Source organism: Triplophysa dalaica, chromosome 14 (assembly GCF_015846415.1).
Source record: "Triplophysa dalaica isolate WHDGS20190420 chromosome 14, ASM1584641v1, whole genome shotgun sequence".
NCBI lineage: Eukaryota > Metazoa > Chordata > Actinopteri > Cypriniformes > Nemacheilidae > Triplophysa > Triplophysa dalaica.
Genome location: NC_079555.1, coordinates 8,460,911 through 8,477,546, shown reverse-complemented (window position 1 = coordinate 8,477,546; position 16,636 = coordinate 8,460,911). Strand labels below are relative to the sequence as shown.

Here is a 16,636-nt window from a genome sequence, read left to right as displayed (position 1 = left end):
CATTTTGTTGGGTTATTTTCTTAGTGTTGGGTCATTTTCTGAGTAACCCAAACGCTGGGTTAGCAGTCGGGTCCAATTGAGTGACAGTTGAGAGAGTAAACCCCTCCCACTCCTCGACGCATCAGACAAACTTTACCTTCGCGGGCATTTTGATCCACCTCATCTCGAAAAGTTGTTATTCGGAGAAGAAAAGGTATGTTTACGAGTTTTTAATGTATAAAACTATAACTGTACAAAAAAAATGCAAAAGTATGCAAAATTCGGCTGTTCGCATTAGGTTTGAAAGTAACGTTACAATCTAGCTTCGTTAGCTTTGTATAGCTAGTCTGTAACGTTATGACCACGTTGTTCTAACTTACAGCTTTTTAATCATTTAAACTTCATTTTTGGTCAACATTTCCCTTTGAAATTTCTGACTCGTGTGAGTCATTTAGTTCAGTAACTTACGCATCTTGATATTAGTTTAAGGTCGACACGAGAGAGCGTCGTGTAAAAAGCAAACATCCAGCATTTTTTTTATTTTAAATACCGCTAATGTTCGGTGAGGGAACTTAGTTTTAATAGTCTTTTAGACGAGAATGTAGTTGTTAAGAACACAAATACGTGATTTATATATAAACATAACACCTCTTTGAGAATTTGTTAAGACGCTGTCGGAGGTGTGAGCATCAGGCTGTCAGCGGTCGTGGCTCCGTGGAGAGCAGCTCTATCTCGGCCATTGCTTCGGGAATAGCCGCTGGCTCTTATAACGTTAGTGGTTAACAATGCGATATAGTTAATTTTGGGTATATGAGACGAACAATTGTTGCTCTTTTTAGACTTCTACTTATTCCCGAGTGTGTCGAATTAGTTAAGAGTTGTGTTAACGTTTATAATATTATTTTTTAAGACTGTATTTCACTTTCTGTACTATATCCCACTCTTTTCCCCCCCCCCCCCACTGACAGCGTGCAGAATAACAGCTAATATTAATGGATCATTCTATTCAAGAGAAAGTCAACTGGAACGTGGATGTTTTCATAACAGGCTTAAAGGTAAACATTATTTAGGTAAAATGTTAATGTACTTCTTTATATGTTTATTATAATCCATTGTGCTCTGGGTAGGCCAGTTTCCTTACATTCTTCTCTTGTCTCTTTTTCTCTTTATAGATGAACAAATTGATAAAGAAACCCTCCTGCTGAACATCCACTTCCAAAAGTGCACACCACACTGTTATCTACAACTCTCAGGAAAAGAATCCTCTTTAGTAAGACTGCTCCGTGGATATGTCAGGTTAAGCAGTGCTGAAACCAAAAGAACTAACGCTCTTTAAAATGTTTTGTGAGTTTATATGAAGAGGAAAGTTACGGTGTTCCTTTTTCACATCCATAACGCTTGTTTATTTCTTTTTTTATAGAAAACTTGTGCATAGACTGATATTTTATCATATAAATGCGGTTCTATCAACAAGGGTTTAGTAAAATACTTTTTATAGTGTTTTTATGTCGCATCCATAACGCTGGAATTGCCCTAAAGCATTTTACTCGTGCCACTTTGTTAACTGTATATGAATTTTTGAAGTGTTAAGTTGTCTAACTATTTATATTTACTTGTGCCACTTTAATAACCTTGTTAAATGTATATGTTAAAATCTAAACTAATGTAATTTATTTAAGTTAATTTTCCTTAAATATGTATAAACATACATTTCATCAAAGTGTTTTATATGCCATTTTATTGTTCATTGAGCATAACATATTGCATGTTTTTATGAATTCCTTTTGTCTTGCATTTTGATCCTTAATAAAACTTTTGATTCTTACTGATGCCTCGAGTATTTCTCTGTGATTTTGTTATTATTATTTTTAAACATTTCGGGTTTGTTTTAAACCAGCAATGTAATTTTTAAGCAAAAGTTGATTTAAATAAAACAACCCAGCATGTTGCGTCAAAGATATAACCCAACTGGCTGGGTTAAAATAACCCAACGCTGGGTTTGTCCAAATTTGACCCAACGTTGGGTTACCAAAATAACCCAAATTGGGTTGTTTTAACCCAGCCTTTTTTTAGAGTGTATACTGTAAAAACAAAGCTGTTGAGAACCGAGACCGTTCCTCAGAACCAAGCCAATAATTTCATAAAAATCATAAAAGGTAATCTTATATAACCAGATGGATATTACAGAAAAACGTATTTCAGCTGTAATATTTATTTGCTGTTTCGGCACAATTCAACAGCATGAAGGTTATTCACTTGGCATACATGCATGTGTGTTGAAGTATAAAGGTTTAGTAAAATGTGTATATGTGAAATGTTTGCAACTCTTGCACACATTCTAGAGAGAATACTTTTATTTTTCTCAGCGCTGGCTTTTCTCTGATGACTTTATTCTGCAGGGGCCTTGGGTCTTGGACATAAACAGACAAGTCACCAGAGGTGTTCGAGATTGTTAAGACATTACCCACATCATCCCACTGAGACCTCCACTGTATCAGGTGTATAGCAAATAATAAGCCATCACCTGTTTGTCTTTTTTAACAATGACATCTTAGACTATTTTGCAACATGTAATCATGGCTGGTCCAGAAGCACTTCCTGTATCACTTTTTAACATTATATACAAACGTTCAAACAAAATACAACCAACAGATTTAAAACTGAATTAAAAATGGTATACAAACATCTACAAGAATAGGGTGACCATATGAGCCATTTCACCAGGACGCGTCCTTGACAGGATTTGGGTGTTCCAGGAGTCGCATTTGTCGACCACATACGTCATCAAGGTTTGTTATTTCAAGTTTTATTTCATAAAGGCAGGCGTTATATTTCAAGGTAAGAATGACTACAATGATCATAACTCTTAACCGATGTTGAATGTAATTTTTTTATGCTTTTTTTAACTGAAATGTGAGAACCTCTATGACGTATGCGGTTTACAAATGCGACTTTCGAAAGACACACCCAAATCCTGTCAAGGACGCGTGCGTCCTGGTGAAATGGCTCATATGGTCACCCTATAGAAGAATAATTATAGATATGATATGAAATAAAAAATAATGAAAAACTGAAACAGGGAATGCTTCTGGACCATTTTTGTTTACTTCTTGCAAAATGGTCTACGCTAACTTGGGCTGCTGTGGATGCTGGACATTAGCGTATTATTCATTTAAGTAAAACACGGCAAACAAATTGTCAAGAATATAAGTAGTTTTAAAAAATCATATAACACCATAGCAAATTAACTTTGATGTTACTTTTAAACAATGTATATTTATTTCAGCACATCTATCAGCATTTATATTTAAGCTTGGAGCTTGGAACGAGAAAAAAAGCTGTACTAGGAAGAAAGAGTGATAGAGAAAGAGAGAGAGAGAGAGAGACATAATTATCAATGACATCCCAAAGATTATACCAAAGGAGTGGGCAGGTAGTGAGCTGAGCTTTCTCCTTCCCCCTTAATGCCACTCTTACCCTTTCATCCCTTTACTCCTTCCAGTGATTAATTCTGCCTCGGTATCACTTTTCACAAATGAGCCAGAGACATTTAACCTCTGTCTCTGTGTGTACAGCTTTAAGAGGAAAAAAATAGATGGAAATGGCTTTGATGGGACTTTGCATCTGCCAGCAGGCTGAGGGATTGTGGAAGCCATTCAGATGAGAGGGGGGAGGAGAAAAATTGGAGATGAGGAATGCTTTCATAGTGCTTCAGCATGTATATGTGATGTCTTTATCAGCTCACTCTTAAGTGCACTTGAAAAAGCTTGCAGAGACAAGGGAATTTCTTCTCCTTAAGGAAAAAGGCAGCCTTCTTACAATATACAGTATTGTGATACATCCAATTAGAGACAACGCCATTTGGTCCTTCAGACCAAAGGTGAAGAAAACCGAAACATACAATACGAAACTGAGATATACTACATGAATTTGAAAACGTACATTATAAGAAACTACATTTTTAATGCTTGCCCAGTCTTCCAACTGTTATTAATCTATGCCAAGCCGACAGTAGACTACACAAAAGCGCAAAACAATTATCATAACAACAGTTCTGTGTAATTTCTGTAGAAGTCATTGCTAGTTCATTAATTTAACTCGTTTAATTAAAGCGCAGCTGCGTTTGAAATGCCACGAAGGTATGACGATTCATTCCACATACAACTTTAATTATCTTCTTTATATTCGTGACATGTTTTGTATGCGTTACGTTATGCTATCTGAGCACAAGACAGGCTATTGAATAGGAGAGGAACGGAGAAAGATTGATATAGACAGATGGAAAAATCGACCCACGACCCGTGCAAGAGCGCTGATGTTTTTGTTTTGTGCAGAAAAATATGTTTTTATTCATAAATTTACTTCTGTTTTCTATTTAAATAGATGCTTTCAGCTCCCGCTTCTTCTCTTATGCCTCAATGCAATGATAATGAGATTTTGTTTCTATGCAAACGCTGTTAATGGCAAACAAGCCATTGGTGATATGATACATTGAAGTTTGTAATGAGAAATATAAGAAATGAGATTAGTGTCTTCATATGGAACAAACTAAAAGTGGCATGTTAGCTGTAAAAATGCTTTCGAATGTATGGAGAATGTCTGAAGAGGGAAAGTCTGTGAAGTGTCCCGTGAAATAAACCGCTTTCACTGTACATACTACGTGTATTAGTGGGTAGGATCCCCTCTGTCCTACTGTCACAGCTGCTGCTTGGGCTTTTTGGCTCCTTATGCATATTTTAGAATCAGTGGGCAAAATCTGCAGCCTGGATACGGCAGATGATATGAAGCAAAACAGCTGAGAGGCTTCTAAAATGTAGGGCAGATTAGATAACCATTTAATGCATGCCACGCTTAGACGAGAGCTTCCGCTAACTTCAAGCTATTGGTCATTAAATACATTCAGATGGTTTCAGAGGAATACAGGGGCTTCGGTTACTTTTTAGCTTCGCTGTATATTATTAATGGACAGTCAAAACAGTCTGGAATTCAAACTTGCCAATTCATACTGAAAATTTTGGGTGATTCATTGTCATTGCCTGGATAGTAACCCTTTGATCGTAACTGACAACATTATAGTGCAGAAAATTGTTCGGTCGCTGAAATGCTACTGCATAGCTTGAGAACAAAGATAGACCTCTCTTTGTTGAACTGTATACGGCTAAAGTTCTATGAGAACTGACAGTTTGACATACTATGGGTTAAGCTACTGTATGCACCTTCATATCACAAAAAGCATGACAAGATGCGAGGTAAGTGTTTCCCCTATACAGTATAGACAAAGCACCTTCTGAGACCTTAAGACAGGATTGTGTGCTTATCTGAGATACACCTGGGACTGCAGAGAGCTGTTCCTGCCAACCCGCAGAAGCAAACCAACGAGGACACGCTACAAAGCTGCTCCGTGTAAAACATAAATGAAGTGGAGACTGGAAAAGGCGCTAAATTAAAAATGATACTCCCCTGATGGGCTCAGCGTAGTATTTTTAGAGCACGGCGAGTATTAAAATGTTAATGCCAATGGCCTTTAACAGACCTTTCTGTTTATTCAACGAGACAGGCAGAGACAGCACCTGCACAAAAAACACGAAAGTCAAATTCTGAATTACGCTGAACTACATGCACACAATGCAAGCACAGACTGTCGTGTCAAACACACTCTCTTAGTCAAGTGCTGTTGTCTTTACTTTGAACTTCTTGACTAAACCTATAGTTGCTTCAGGCAACAAAAAAAAAACTGAAGTATTGGATGAAAGTATGGATAAGGATGGAGATGTGTGTAGAAAACAGCCAAATGTCATAGTAAAATTAGGTTTTGCTGTAAGTGTGTGTGTGTAGTGGAGGTGGAGTTTGTGGGAGGAGCAGGTGATGCATGAAAACCTGGTGGTGATTAGCACTAAGTACCTGAGTGATAGTGAAGCAGCAAATCCTGACTGTGATCCCCTGTGGTTTTTGGTAAGAACTGAACAGTAACTTGCATGCCTTGACCAACATCAAGAGTCCCGACTAAAGGTTCCACAGAAAATGGGCTGTAAATTAGAAAAATAATTGTATACACCGAGATGCCATTAATGGAGCTGATCATGATGCATTTTTATTTATAAAAAAGGATTTAACATTCCTCCTCACCTGGATGTGCTTAGCCGAAATTTAGCCTCACATTTTCCAATATTTCTGACAAACAGAGTTTTCTGTGACAGGCACTTCACAGGACATACTGGGAAATGCAGATTATCTGGGAAGTCCAAGATGGCACGAGGCCCAATTGCTCGAATGGGCACCTCAAACTTTTCACGTTCAGTAACACAGATGAGTCTGTGAATGTAATCCTAAAATTGCAAGCATTTGAAAGTCAAAAGTAATGTATAGAAGATGCCATTCTCTTCAGAGTGCCTGGAAAAGACAGGCATTACCTTGAAACAAAACAATACAGGACAAGACAATTTTTGATATTATAGGGACAATTCCATGAAAATGTCAAATTTACCACAAAAAAAATAATTTTTACCATGATAACAGCACAGATTCACTGGGAATTATTGCTTCAGGATTGTGCATTTTATTTTACATAATAAAAGTTTACATAAGTTTATCGTCTCCCAAAAGACGCATCCTTTTTTTGGCACATCCATAACGCATGTTTATTTCCCTTTTTTAAAAAGACAATGTGTTCATAGACTGACATATTTTACGTTTAGACTCTATCGAAAAGGGTTTAGTAAAATATAAACAGATGGTTCAATATATTCGTAACAAATTCATTCTCTGAGCATTTTTATGCCACATCCATAATGCAAAATGTCAAGTCCATAACGTTGGAATTCCCCCCAGGGTCTCCGAGTTCTCTGTTGTGCACCTATTAAAATAGTTTCTACTTTTGTTAATGTGACTACTCAAGGTTTCCAAATGTCTTCACATTTGGACGACCAGAACACGTGATCAACTCTCGGCAGGATGGCGACGATGGTCTATCGAGAATATAATTATTTCTATACAGTATATACTCAGGCTTTGCTTTCAATAAACAAGGTGATTTTGGGTACCGCACTTTTTCTGTGTCTATTCATTCTCATCGCCCTGGTACGGAGATATCGGGCACTGAGTGATATTAGCTCGAAGTAATAAACAGTTTAACATTGTACACTTCCTAAATTGAACACAATACAGAGTAAAAAATGATCAGCACTGATCTTTGTAAATTGAGTTTTTTAACAAAAAAAAGAACATCCTTTACCCTGTCCTACTCCAGATCTCAGGAATTATTAAAGAATTTCCTCACAAAATGTGTCTTTTTCTGACTAAGCATGAATGAAGCTATGAAGCAATCTGCATTAATGTCTGCCAAACAAAAATAGATTATCAGGCCACATTACTGACTGCAATATACAAGAAAGTAGCTGTGGTGAAACACTAAGCCTCCAGTCACATTCAACAACATGGCAGATTTTAGTTTGAGACTTGACACTCATGTTCTTTTTTAGGCAGAATTAAAAAGATTTATGATATCTTAATATCCCTGTGTGGCAGTTTTTATGGATGACTGTTTGTTTCATAACACTTCTTCCCCATTCATTGCAATACTAGCAAATGACCCATGAGTGCACTGCCATTGACAATTTATATATTACAATTTAAGTAGCCTTTGTAAGTCAAACACAAAGACTAAACCTAAACCGGATCAGGACAAACCCAGGGCCCTACAAGATATAATACGCTCAATACTAATCACATTTGTCTTAACCTAAACCAAAATATGTAATCACTAACAAAATCAAAAAAAGAATAAAGCTGAAACTGATTGTGTCCAGTAATTGTTTAAAAAAAGGACCAGGAAATATACCATTAGCATAAACCATAAGTATCACATAAACAAACTTTACATTATAACAGATTGTTAACATATGATACTTGCTTAAAGAACCCAGAAGCATGGTTCTGTGTAATGTTACATTACTTTTGTCTATTAAAGACAGCATAAGCTTTACCTTGTTTTCTTGTGGAGTGAAGAGTATGGTGAATGTTGATGCCATGCCAGGAGCCACTTTCTTACTAGCTTCTAGTGGACTGACCACTTTAAAATAAAGTGAGTCGTCTTCAATCACCTTTACTAGTCGGGGAACCTGAAAATATCATATCCATGTCTAAGTCTTTGATCAATACAGATATAAAGCCGTAATTGTCTCATATGTCATTGTACATGATATTTATATATTGATTTTGAAATACAACAAAATAACATCAAAGGCTACCTTCTGTACCAAGTAGTGTATTTAATCCAGATGTAGCTATAGATGTGTCTATAGATTTAGTCTAAACAGTTGATTCGCAGAGACAAACCTAAATCTCAATTTGATCTCATTTTGATGGCTGTCTTTGCTGTTTAGGAAGCTCCTAAGCATTGTAAGCACACAAATATGCCTAAAACTTAATACTGCTTCTGGCTACATCTCCAAGGTTACAAAGCATAATGTATAATAATGGAAATCACCTTGTCACTGTTTCGAAGCTCTAAAGGCACCTTGTGTGTCTGAAATGGTGTAAAGTTTTGGAACACAATCTCAGATGGGTACGGCTGAAACACGGCCTGGTCCAAATCTAATGAAGAAAACTAGAAAAAAACAGGTAGATGGCCTTTGACTTTGGACTTCCAACAACAGAAAGATCTAGTCAAGACTAAAAATAAACTGTTTAACAAAAAACATGATATGGATATGTTGCCAACATTCTTAGATCCAGTAACACAGAAAGCAAACTTATTCATAAAATTTGTAGCCAAGTAAACTACCTTATGATGTGTTGTCTCCGTCATATCTAGGAGCTCCAGAATGCGGGGCGGGTGCATCTCATAAGTGTTTGCCAATCGCTCTTCTGTACTCTGAGACATTTCTTGAGCATAGACAGATGGAACCAACTGCAAAAACATACACATCTTCATTATTATTTATTATTCACAGTGTAAAATGTACACATGTGCTTTGACAAAAAATGTGTTTTGCTTATTACTTTTATAGGCTAAAGTTAAATGCTGGTAAGGGGCTTTTATATCATTTGTGTGCCATGCCATGTATAACGTTCCCATGTGTGTGTGGTGCTCACCTTAAGGGCATTCTTTGCTCCCCGTTTAACCAGCTTGGGGTTTCGGGGTGCAACCGCATTTGTTTTGAATCCCACTGACATCATCTTGAGTGAACTTTCACTAGGCGAAATCCGGTGCTAGTGACTAAAACTTGCGGTTTCCTTTCAAGACTAACGACGACAAGCAAAGTAAATATGTACGAGAAATGTCTTACCAGAAGCCGGTGGCAACTTAGACGCCATTAGACGGCTTGCTACATCGGAAAGTTTAGTTCATTCACACATAACACATAAAATGGCATTAGTTACAAAACGGCACCGCAAACAAAGTATAAGTGCCTGAATAATCAAAGTTATTATCGAATATGAAAACCAGAAATCGTAGTAAGATTTGTCCAGTGGCTTTCATTTCTTCAGTTGAGCTTGATGGTTACCATGGTCGCGGTTACCATAGCACCAAGGTACAACATGTGCTCTGTTTGGTGGAGCCACTTAAATACGGCGTGGCATTGGCTGAAAGTTTTTAACCACAAGCGGAGCGCACCTTCAACTTCCGTATGTCTCGTGTTTGAAAATAAAAGCTCATTTTAAGAGGAAACCAGACAAAACGTCACTCCACGTAACGAGTAGCCTAAATGGCACCATTACTTCATTCCACATGTGTATTTTAAACGGCCACATTATTACTGCGCTATTCCCTCCGCCCTTTGAAGGGGGTGGGGCATAGGGATGCTCACTTCCGGTTTAAATGCGAAAGGACCGCAAAGTGTACACTGCATGAACTGTTATAAGGGAGCATAGTTTCAGAAATGGCAGACTTTTAAAACGAATTATTTTTTATTTATTGTAACATGTTCATATTTTTTTTAACAAATAGCGGGACTATGTGATCAATGTTCTGTATTCACACTGCCTTTTAAAGCCACTTTAAAGGCATTCCTACTCTAAAAATATGTCCAGTGCGCTGAAAAGTTGTCCCTAAAAATCCAACAAACAAGCAACAAAAAACTACAGAGGATGAACGCTCACTATGGGTGTGTCTCAGTTAGCTAGATCCCTATTGTTCATGAATTGCACAGCTCAGCTCTCTGTATACTGGTGACTTATATCCCACAAACTTAACCATTTAATTACATTGTAAAATGTCACCTGTGGTATTCAGCATTGGGCACTGCATTTTAGGGAAAGCGAGATTGCACTATAAACACTTGCATATAAATGGAGAACTGTAGTTTTTGGGATAAAAAGAACAATAACCTAGATGTCTCAACCATCAACGGTTTATGAACTACGTGGAGTACAAATACATTGTATGTACTTATTTTCGTCAGATTTTTGTGAATTGTGAAAACTCACACTTCTCAAACGTTGATATTAATTAATTGAAATGTTATTGTGCTTTTCCCCCCTTAAAACACAGCTCCTCTGTTCACTTGTCAATCGGACGGACTTTTGATACACCACATGGCCAAAGCAGTTCATAAATTGTCTCTGATCCCCTTTTTTATTGGCACATATTAAATAACAACAAAATTATGATATCTGGGTAAACCATCAATTACCACATCACCTCACATAAATGTTGATGCATAATAAAACAATAATATATTATATTTACAATCTCACTTAATAAACTGGGAAACACTGCTGTGTTGTCAGCGAGAAAGTGTCAGAGTTTGTCCTGGCAGACAGCTTCTCAAGTGCGGGTCAGTGAGCAGCCCACACTGTCAGCAGATTGGATTAGAACAACGAGCGTTGTTTTAAAAACGAGTTTAGGAAAAGCTCCTCCTCCGTCATTCCACTCTTCCCACGAGATCGCCGGTTTGACCTCTCGATAGGTCACTCTCTATTATTTCTGCTGCATACGATATCCTAGTCAGTAATTCAGTACCAGCCGCGGCGGACATGTCAACATTCAACGAATGCAGGTAAGGCGAACATATGCAAAGCTAGTCTTGCAATATAACGGACCTGTGAAATCAGTATCCTGCATCGCATCGTCGTTAAAAACAAACATTAAGATGTGCAAGCAGCGCGTCCTTGCCATGACAACTGTCTCTTTTAATATTTATACCCAGCCTGCTGCGTCATAGCCTAAATAAGCAGATAACACAGTTTGCCGATCTGAAATAAACCTGTTACGCACATTCTCTGTCCTAAAGAGGTATTTCTTCAGTCTGAATGGCGATAAGTTAATCATCATCAGTATGCATCTTCTAATAACCCTGTTAAAAACGAGGAAATGATGTCGAACTGCTCTATTTACAGTCTCGATTCAAATTCAACAAGTAACGACGTAACCTTTATATAATCTATAACGCTTTATTATGGCTACTCAACATCATCTCGCGTTCAGCTCGCATGCGCACAGAAATATACGCAGCTCTTAAAGAGACATGCTGAAAGATTAAGCCTGTGTAAAACCAACATTGAAACCCATTGAAAGTAATACAAACGGGCAGCATTGTGATTACAAAAAAGTGAGCTATTGTCCGTTTTCACAGAGCTTTCTAACACAAAGTTGTTTGAAGCTCATTCAGCAAGTGCTCTGAATTGAAAGTGCTGATCCCGCAGCTTACAGCACCACGGACAGCGCATGTCTGCCGCTCGGCCATTGAGCTTTCCCTGCCTCAAATGTTCCCTGTTACCTCGTGACTTTGGCTTTGAAAAACTTCCTCATAATAAATATGGGCTGTCCAGCTATGTGAGCAATTCAGTTGGGATGGGGCTGCTGTATGTCAGTTTCATTTTTGTTCCCAGTGGATAGATTCATGAGTGCCTTATAACAATGTTTGTGGGAGCTTCATTGTGGTTAAATACAGAGATGACAGGCTATTGGTAAAAACCAGAAATTAAACCGGTTGGATGTTAGAGTGCTCACTGTGGAAGATTGCATAGTCTATACTAAATGCATAAAGACTACAATTATGGATTTTGGAACAACCCTTGCACTGTCAGTTGTTGATTTATTATTACACACACATGACAAAGCTCATTACAGCTAGGCTACTTATATAACATAAAATAGTCTGCTTTTCATAATTAAGACCCAGCTAATATCCATCACATCCATTGATAATATATTGCGCGCTCAAACATTGATTTAATCTCCACTGCTTGTCCATTAGCCCTGAATGGTAACATGACCAGCGGTAAGAGCAGTTTACACACTCACTTTACTGGAAATCATTTACTACAGTGAGTGTTATAAGTACCAGCTTAATGTGATGAGAGTCAAAGGGTAAATTCGACATACTCCACCACAATATCGCAGGGAATAAGAGGGACAAGCAGTATAGATTCAAAATTTCCTTTAAAAATTTAGCTTTAATGTGCTTTTCTCTCTGTTGCTAAATGTTTTTGTCAGCTTACTAGCATTTCGTCCTTGTCCTTACTCTCAAAGCAACTTGAGAGGGTCACTGCACATGATAGGTCAGCATCATGTGTGTATCTGTTGCAGACAATTCTGACAGCTATCTACTTTACAACCAACCATAAACCTCAAGTACGGAAATTACTCCTATCTAGATGTAATCCGACAGTGTGTTTGTACACACATTTTTAGCTATTTTGCATGATTGAATAATGAATAAACCAAATAACCTGGAATCTCTAGAAATATCACACGAATAACAATGTTTTGTTTCAATGTTACAGCTATGAGGAGTACAGAGAAACAGCAGACTGGCTTCTTGCTCATACAGATATCAGACCCAAAGTGGCCATCATCTGTGGCTCAGGCCTCGGTGGATTAGCTGACCTGCTGGATCACAAGACTATGTTTCCTTATGAGAAAATCCCTCGGTTCCCCCAAAGCACAGGTTAGAGACCGCTTTTTCTTTCTTTAAAAGGCTACATTTCATTGCTTTAAATGGAGGTGATCCTTCATAGCCATTTGATGTACAGTAAGTTTGTTTTAGAACCTATTAAATGATAACAGAAATATAAAAAGGTAATGAGAAGATGTAACAAAAATGTTGTCAAAGTGCAACATGACTACAAACAATGCAGCATACTACAAATACAGTGAATTCTGACATGGTTCAATAAATAGTTTAGCAATGGTTGTCAATTTTCCGAAGCGCTGCTGTTCATTTAATTTTATTGCAATCATTTGAGAATACTTATGCAACAATATATTTTCAGTGCAAGGACATAAAGGTCAGCTGGTGTTTGGAGAGCTGAATGGGAAGCAGTGTGTTTGCATGCAAGGCCGTTTCCATTTCTATGAGGGTTATGATGTTGCCACAGTAAGTATCATTCTTTAAACCGCAAAGGGGAAATAAAATTATGCTTATATCTTTTGATACTGAAAAACTAAAAACCTAAAAACTAAGCTAAAGATGACAACAAATGAAACTCTAAGAAGTGTCAGTTCTACATCTTTATTAACAATTATAAACCACAGCACTAACCCAAAGGTTATTTTGCATTTAACCATTGACTATTTCATTTGTTACTAAGCAATTTAAGTATAACAGAGAAAACCACAGTTATCCTTTAACAACCGGCTCCATCATCTAGTAATACCTCCTATAAACTTTTACAACAACTTTCAAACATTTGTCATGCCTGTGATCAGGTTAAAAAATGTTTAGCGCAAACAATATAGTGCTTAAAGTGCACTCTGGTGCTTGGCCTTTCTTACAGAAGCCAAGTGGAATATAAATGTGTTTTCGTGATTTATGATTCTTGGCCATGTTGGAATATGTGTCAATGAGTCATTGTCCAGTGCTTTTGGAAGGCAGTCATATCAGTAATTTACTTATCCGCAAACATCAACCATGGACATCTTTTTTTTGTATTCATTATTTTTATATACTGTGGGGCTATTTTACACTTCATAAATGCGTCATATTCTCTAAAATAAAATAAACATTTTTAGCTTCTGTGTCAGAAATATCATGCTGCTGTCTTCACGTGACAGGAGGTGAAGTATCACTAACAACATTATCCAACAGTAGTAAAAATCCTGCATTATTCTAGACCGACTTATTTCGGTTCACTTTGTGGAATTTGGGGCTACGTGCTTTGAAGACCGAGACCTCAGAAGGTCGCAGCCTTCGAATTGGGTCACAGGTATTGAGTTTCTTATGGCCAGACTTTCAACCTTCAACAATCCATTCTCTAAAGACAAAATCATGTCCCGCCCTAAATTTTAGGAGGAGCCTTTTGACTCTGATATGCATCACAATAAGGCAGAAAACTACCATTTCATGCCAACTTTCACTTCCTTTCCTTCTCTTTTAGGTCACATATCCAGTAAGAGTGTTCTTTCTTCTAGGGGTTGAGACTCTAATTGTGACCAATGCCGCTGGAGGACTAAATCCCAAATTTAAAGTGGGCGATATTATGCTGATAAGAGACCATATTAACCTGCCTGGTTTTGCAGGCCAAAATCCTCTGTGCGGTCGCAATGATGACAGGTCAGTTTCAGTTATATATCGAACATACGTGTATACTACTACATCAGCTATTAGCATTGGAGCATACTTTCTCTACTAATCTGTAAAGCCAGTTTGATGTTCACTGATATTTTAATGCATGCCTCTCTAGATTTGGAGTACGTTTTCCTTGCATGTCTGATGCATATGATAGAGACTTGGCACAACTGGCCAGGAAGACTGCAGAGGAACTCGGATGCGCCTCTTTTCTCCAGGAGGGCGTTTACTGCATGCTGGCTGGGCCGTCTTATGAGACGATTGCAGAATGCAAAGCTCTACAGATGCTTGGGGCAGATGCTGTTGGTATGCATGACATACTGTGACACTTGTGTAGGACTCGATCATAAATCAACAAAATGGTGGTTTGTTAAAAGAACCACATTATGAAATAGAGTAGAAACATTGGAAATATAAAGCGAATTAATGGACATTTGACAGTTGAGTGATTTTTCTCCAGGTATGAGTACTGTTCCAGAGGTGGTGATCGCTCGACACTGTGGGGTACGGGTGTTTGGACTTTCTCTGATTACGAACAAGGTGGTGACTGACTATGACAGCAAGGAGAAGACGAATCATGAAGAAGTGCTAGAAACCACCCGCATTCGAACCGAGCACCTTCAAAAGATAGTCAGTCATTTAGTTAAAAATATGTAGTGCAACCATTTACTACATTCACAAAAATATCACAAGGGTGCTTTTAATAATAATCTTCCACAGAGTTTTGCCATTAGACACAGGCAGTTAATGCAGAATGTAGACAGCTTATGTAGATCTGAATATACTACATAATGTTTCTTAATGTATCTTGTTCGGGGTAAAAGTAACTATATAGACATTCCAGTGCCTCTTGAGTCTAAATTTTGACTAGATTAATTTTGTTTACCTCATAGCACAGTAGGTAATGTGGTACTTACCAACACTAGTTGGTACTAGTTATTAATAACATGTACAGTACAACATGTGATCCTGTCACATACTGTACTTCCTGAAAAACATGTAAAGAACAACTGAAAGTAATCAGTATAACAGAATAATCGGTATTAATTTTGTTCAGAAAGAGTTAAAGAACAACAAAAAAGATTAACAGATTGTTAATCTCAGTTATACAAAAGATCTTTTTTTTTTTATTTACTAAATTTGTATTGAGGTTAAATGCACAGGACAGTGGCAATAGGTTAACAAATAATAAATAATTTATTGCTTAAATAAATGTTTTTGACCAATTATTCAAAATATTTAATTTGTCCAATTTTACTTTGTTGCTGGAAAATAATGTCTTTGCACAGATCACAAATACTAAGATTTTATGTATTTTAAAACAGCAATTATATAACCAAAAATACATATATAACTGAAAATGTAGTTTGCAGCTGGTACTAATTATATTATTAAAATCATTTCTGCTATGTTGATGTTTTTGTTGTTTCTTATATTGACTCATATACCAGGTGACTAGAAATATGTACTTCAGTCCGACAATGTGTTGCAGTGTTAAGATATTAATATTAATACTTTCCTCCAAAGGTCAGAGGTAATGGAGAGCAACAAAGTTTTCTCACCTCAATCTAAATATACTGTACTATGCAAAACATATGTAACGTTTTAGATATGCCACCCGACCCCCAAGTCAGTACATTATTGATGGATCTTGCGAACACACCTCTAACATAGATATTAAATAATACATACAAAACATCAAGGCTGTGGCAAGTATTTCACAAAGAAAACCTTGAATAAACACATACAGGGATGTGGTAACTGCACATAAGAACAACTTACAGTTGCTTTACAGTAATGGTCTCAGTATTGGAAGAATAATGACAATCTACAGTATCATAATACGTTGTAGTTTTGTTTCAGATTGCAGCAAGAAGTTGTGCGTTTGAGAGCATCTGCATGATTGTAAACCTCTTTACACAAAAGCTCCTTTAGAGAACGGAGGGTGAACTTTCGGAGGATGACTCTGCCCTTTCCGGTGATGGCAGATCAATCTGTTATTCGGATCGCTACATCACAAACTTTTGCGAAATATGTATGCGAAACCTGGTTCTGACGCGGTCCAGAATGGAACTTCTCAGAAACATCAGAGTTCCTGTGTGCCATTAGTCAATGTGTTACTGTTATGCAATTAGTGACAGACC

General features: G+C 37.3%; 2 protein-coding genes and 1 long non-coding RNA gene across 8 annotated transcripts in view; 2 read left to right on the top strand and 1 right to left on the bottom strand.

The window, feature by feature from the left end:
* hydin (HYDIN axonemal central pair apparatus protein) overlaps window positions 1-9,846 on the bottom strand; it is a 56,751-nt gene extending 46,905 nt beyond the window's left edge. For 2 of the 6 annotated variants that reach the window (XM_056766276.1, XM_056766279.1), the window contains exons 1-6: window positions 9,073-9,845; window positions 8,762-8,887; window positions 8,465-8,584; window positions 7,962-8,096; window positions 6,106-6,305; window positions 5,881-6,005 (exon numbers count right to left, since the gene is read on the bottom strand). In XM_056766276.1, the coding sequence (XP_056622254.1) occupies window positions 5,881-6,005; window positions 6,106-6,305; window positions 7,962-8,096; window positions 8,465-8,584; window positions 8,762-8,887; window positions 9,073-9,156 (790 nt within the window). In that variant the 5' untranslated portion in view covers window positions 9,157-9,845. Of the gene's footprint in view, window positions 1-5,880; window positions 6,006-6,105; window positions 6,306-7,961; window positions 8,097-8,464; window positions 8,585-8,761; window positions 8,888-9,072 lie in introns of those variants that run through there. The other 4 variants (XM_056766277.1, XM_056766281.1, XM_056766278.1 and 1 more) reach the window with 4 other exon arrangements.
* LOC130435569 (uncharacterized) lies at window positions 87-1,908 on the top strand. The gene is made up of 3 exons (XR_008908820.1): window positions 87-193; window positions 948-1,034; window positions 1,152-1,908. It is a non-coding gene; the product is annotated as an uncharacterized LOC130435569 (long non-coding RNA).
* A 751-nt stretch (window positions 9,847-10,597) lies between the features above and the next one.
* On the top strand, window positions 10,598-15,901 carry pnp6 (purine nucleoside phosphorylase 6). Its single transcript, XM_056766753.1, has 6 exons — window positions 10,598-10,979; window positions 12,709-12,872; window positions 13,198-13,301; window positions 14,302-14,477; window positions 14,608-14,798; window positions 14,953-15,901. The coding sequence occupies exons 1-6, from the start codon at window positions 10,957-10,959 to the stop codon at window positions 15,147-15,149; spliced, it is 855 nt and encodes a 284-aa protein (XP_056622731.1). The 5' UTR covers window positions 10,598-10,956; the 3' UTR covers window positions 15,150-15,901.
* Window positions 15,902-16,636: the final 735 nt, after the last annotated feature.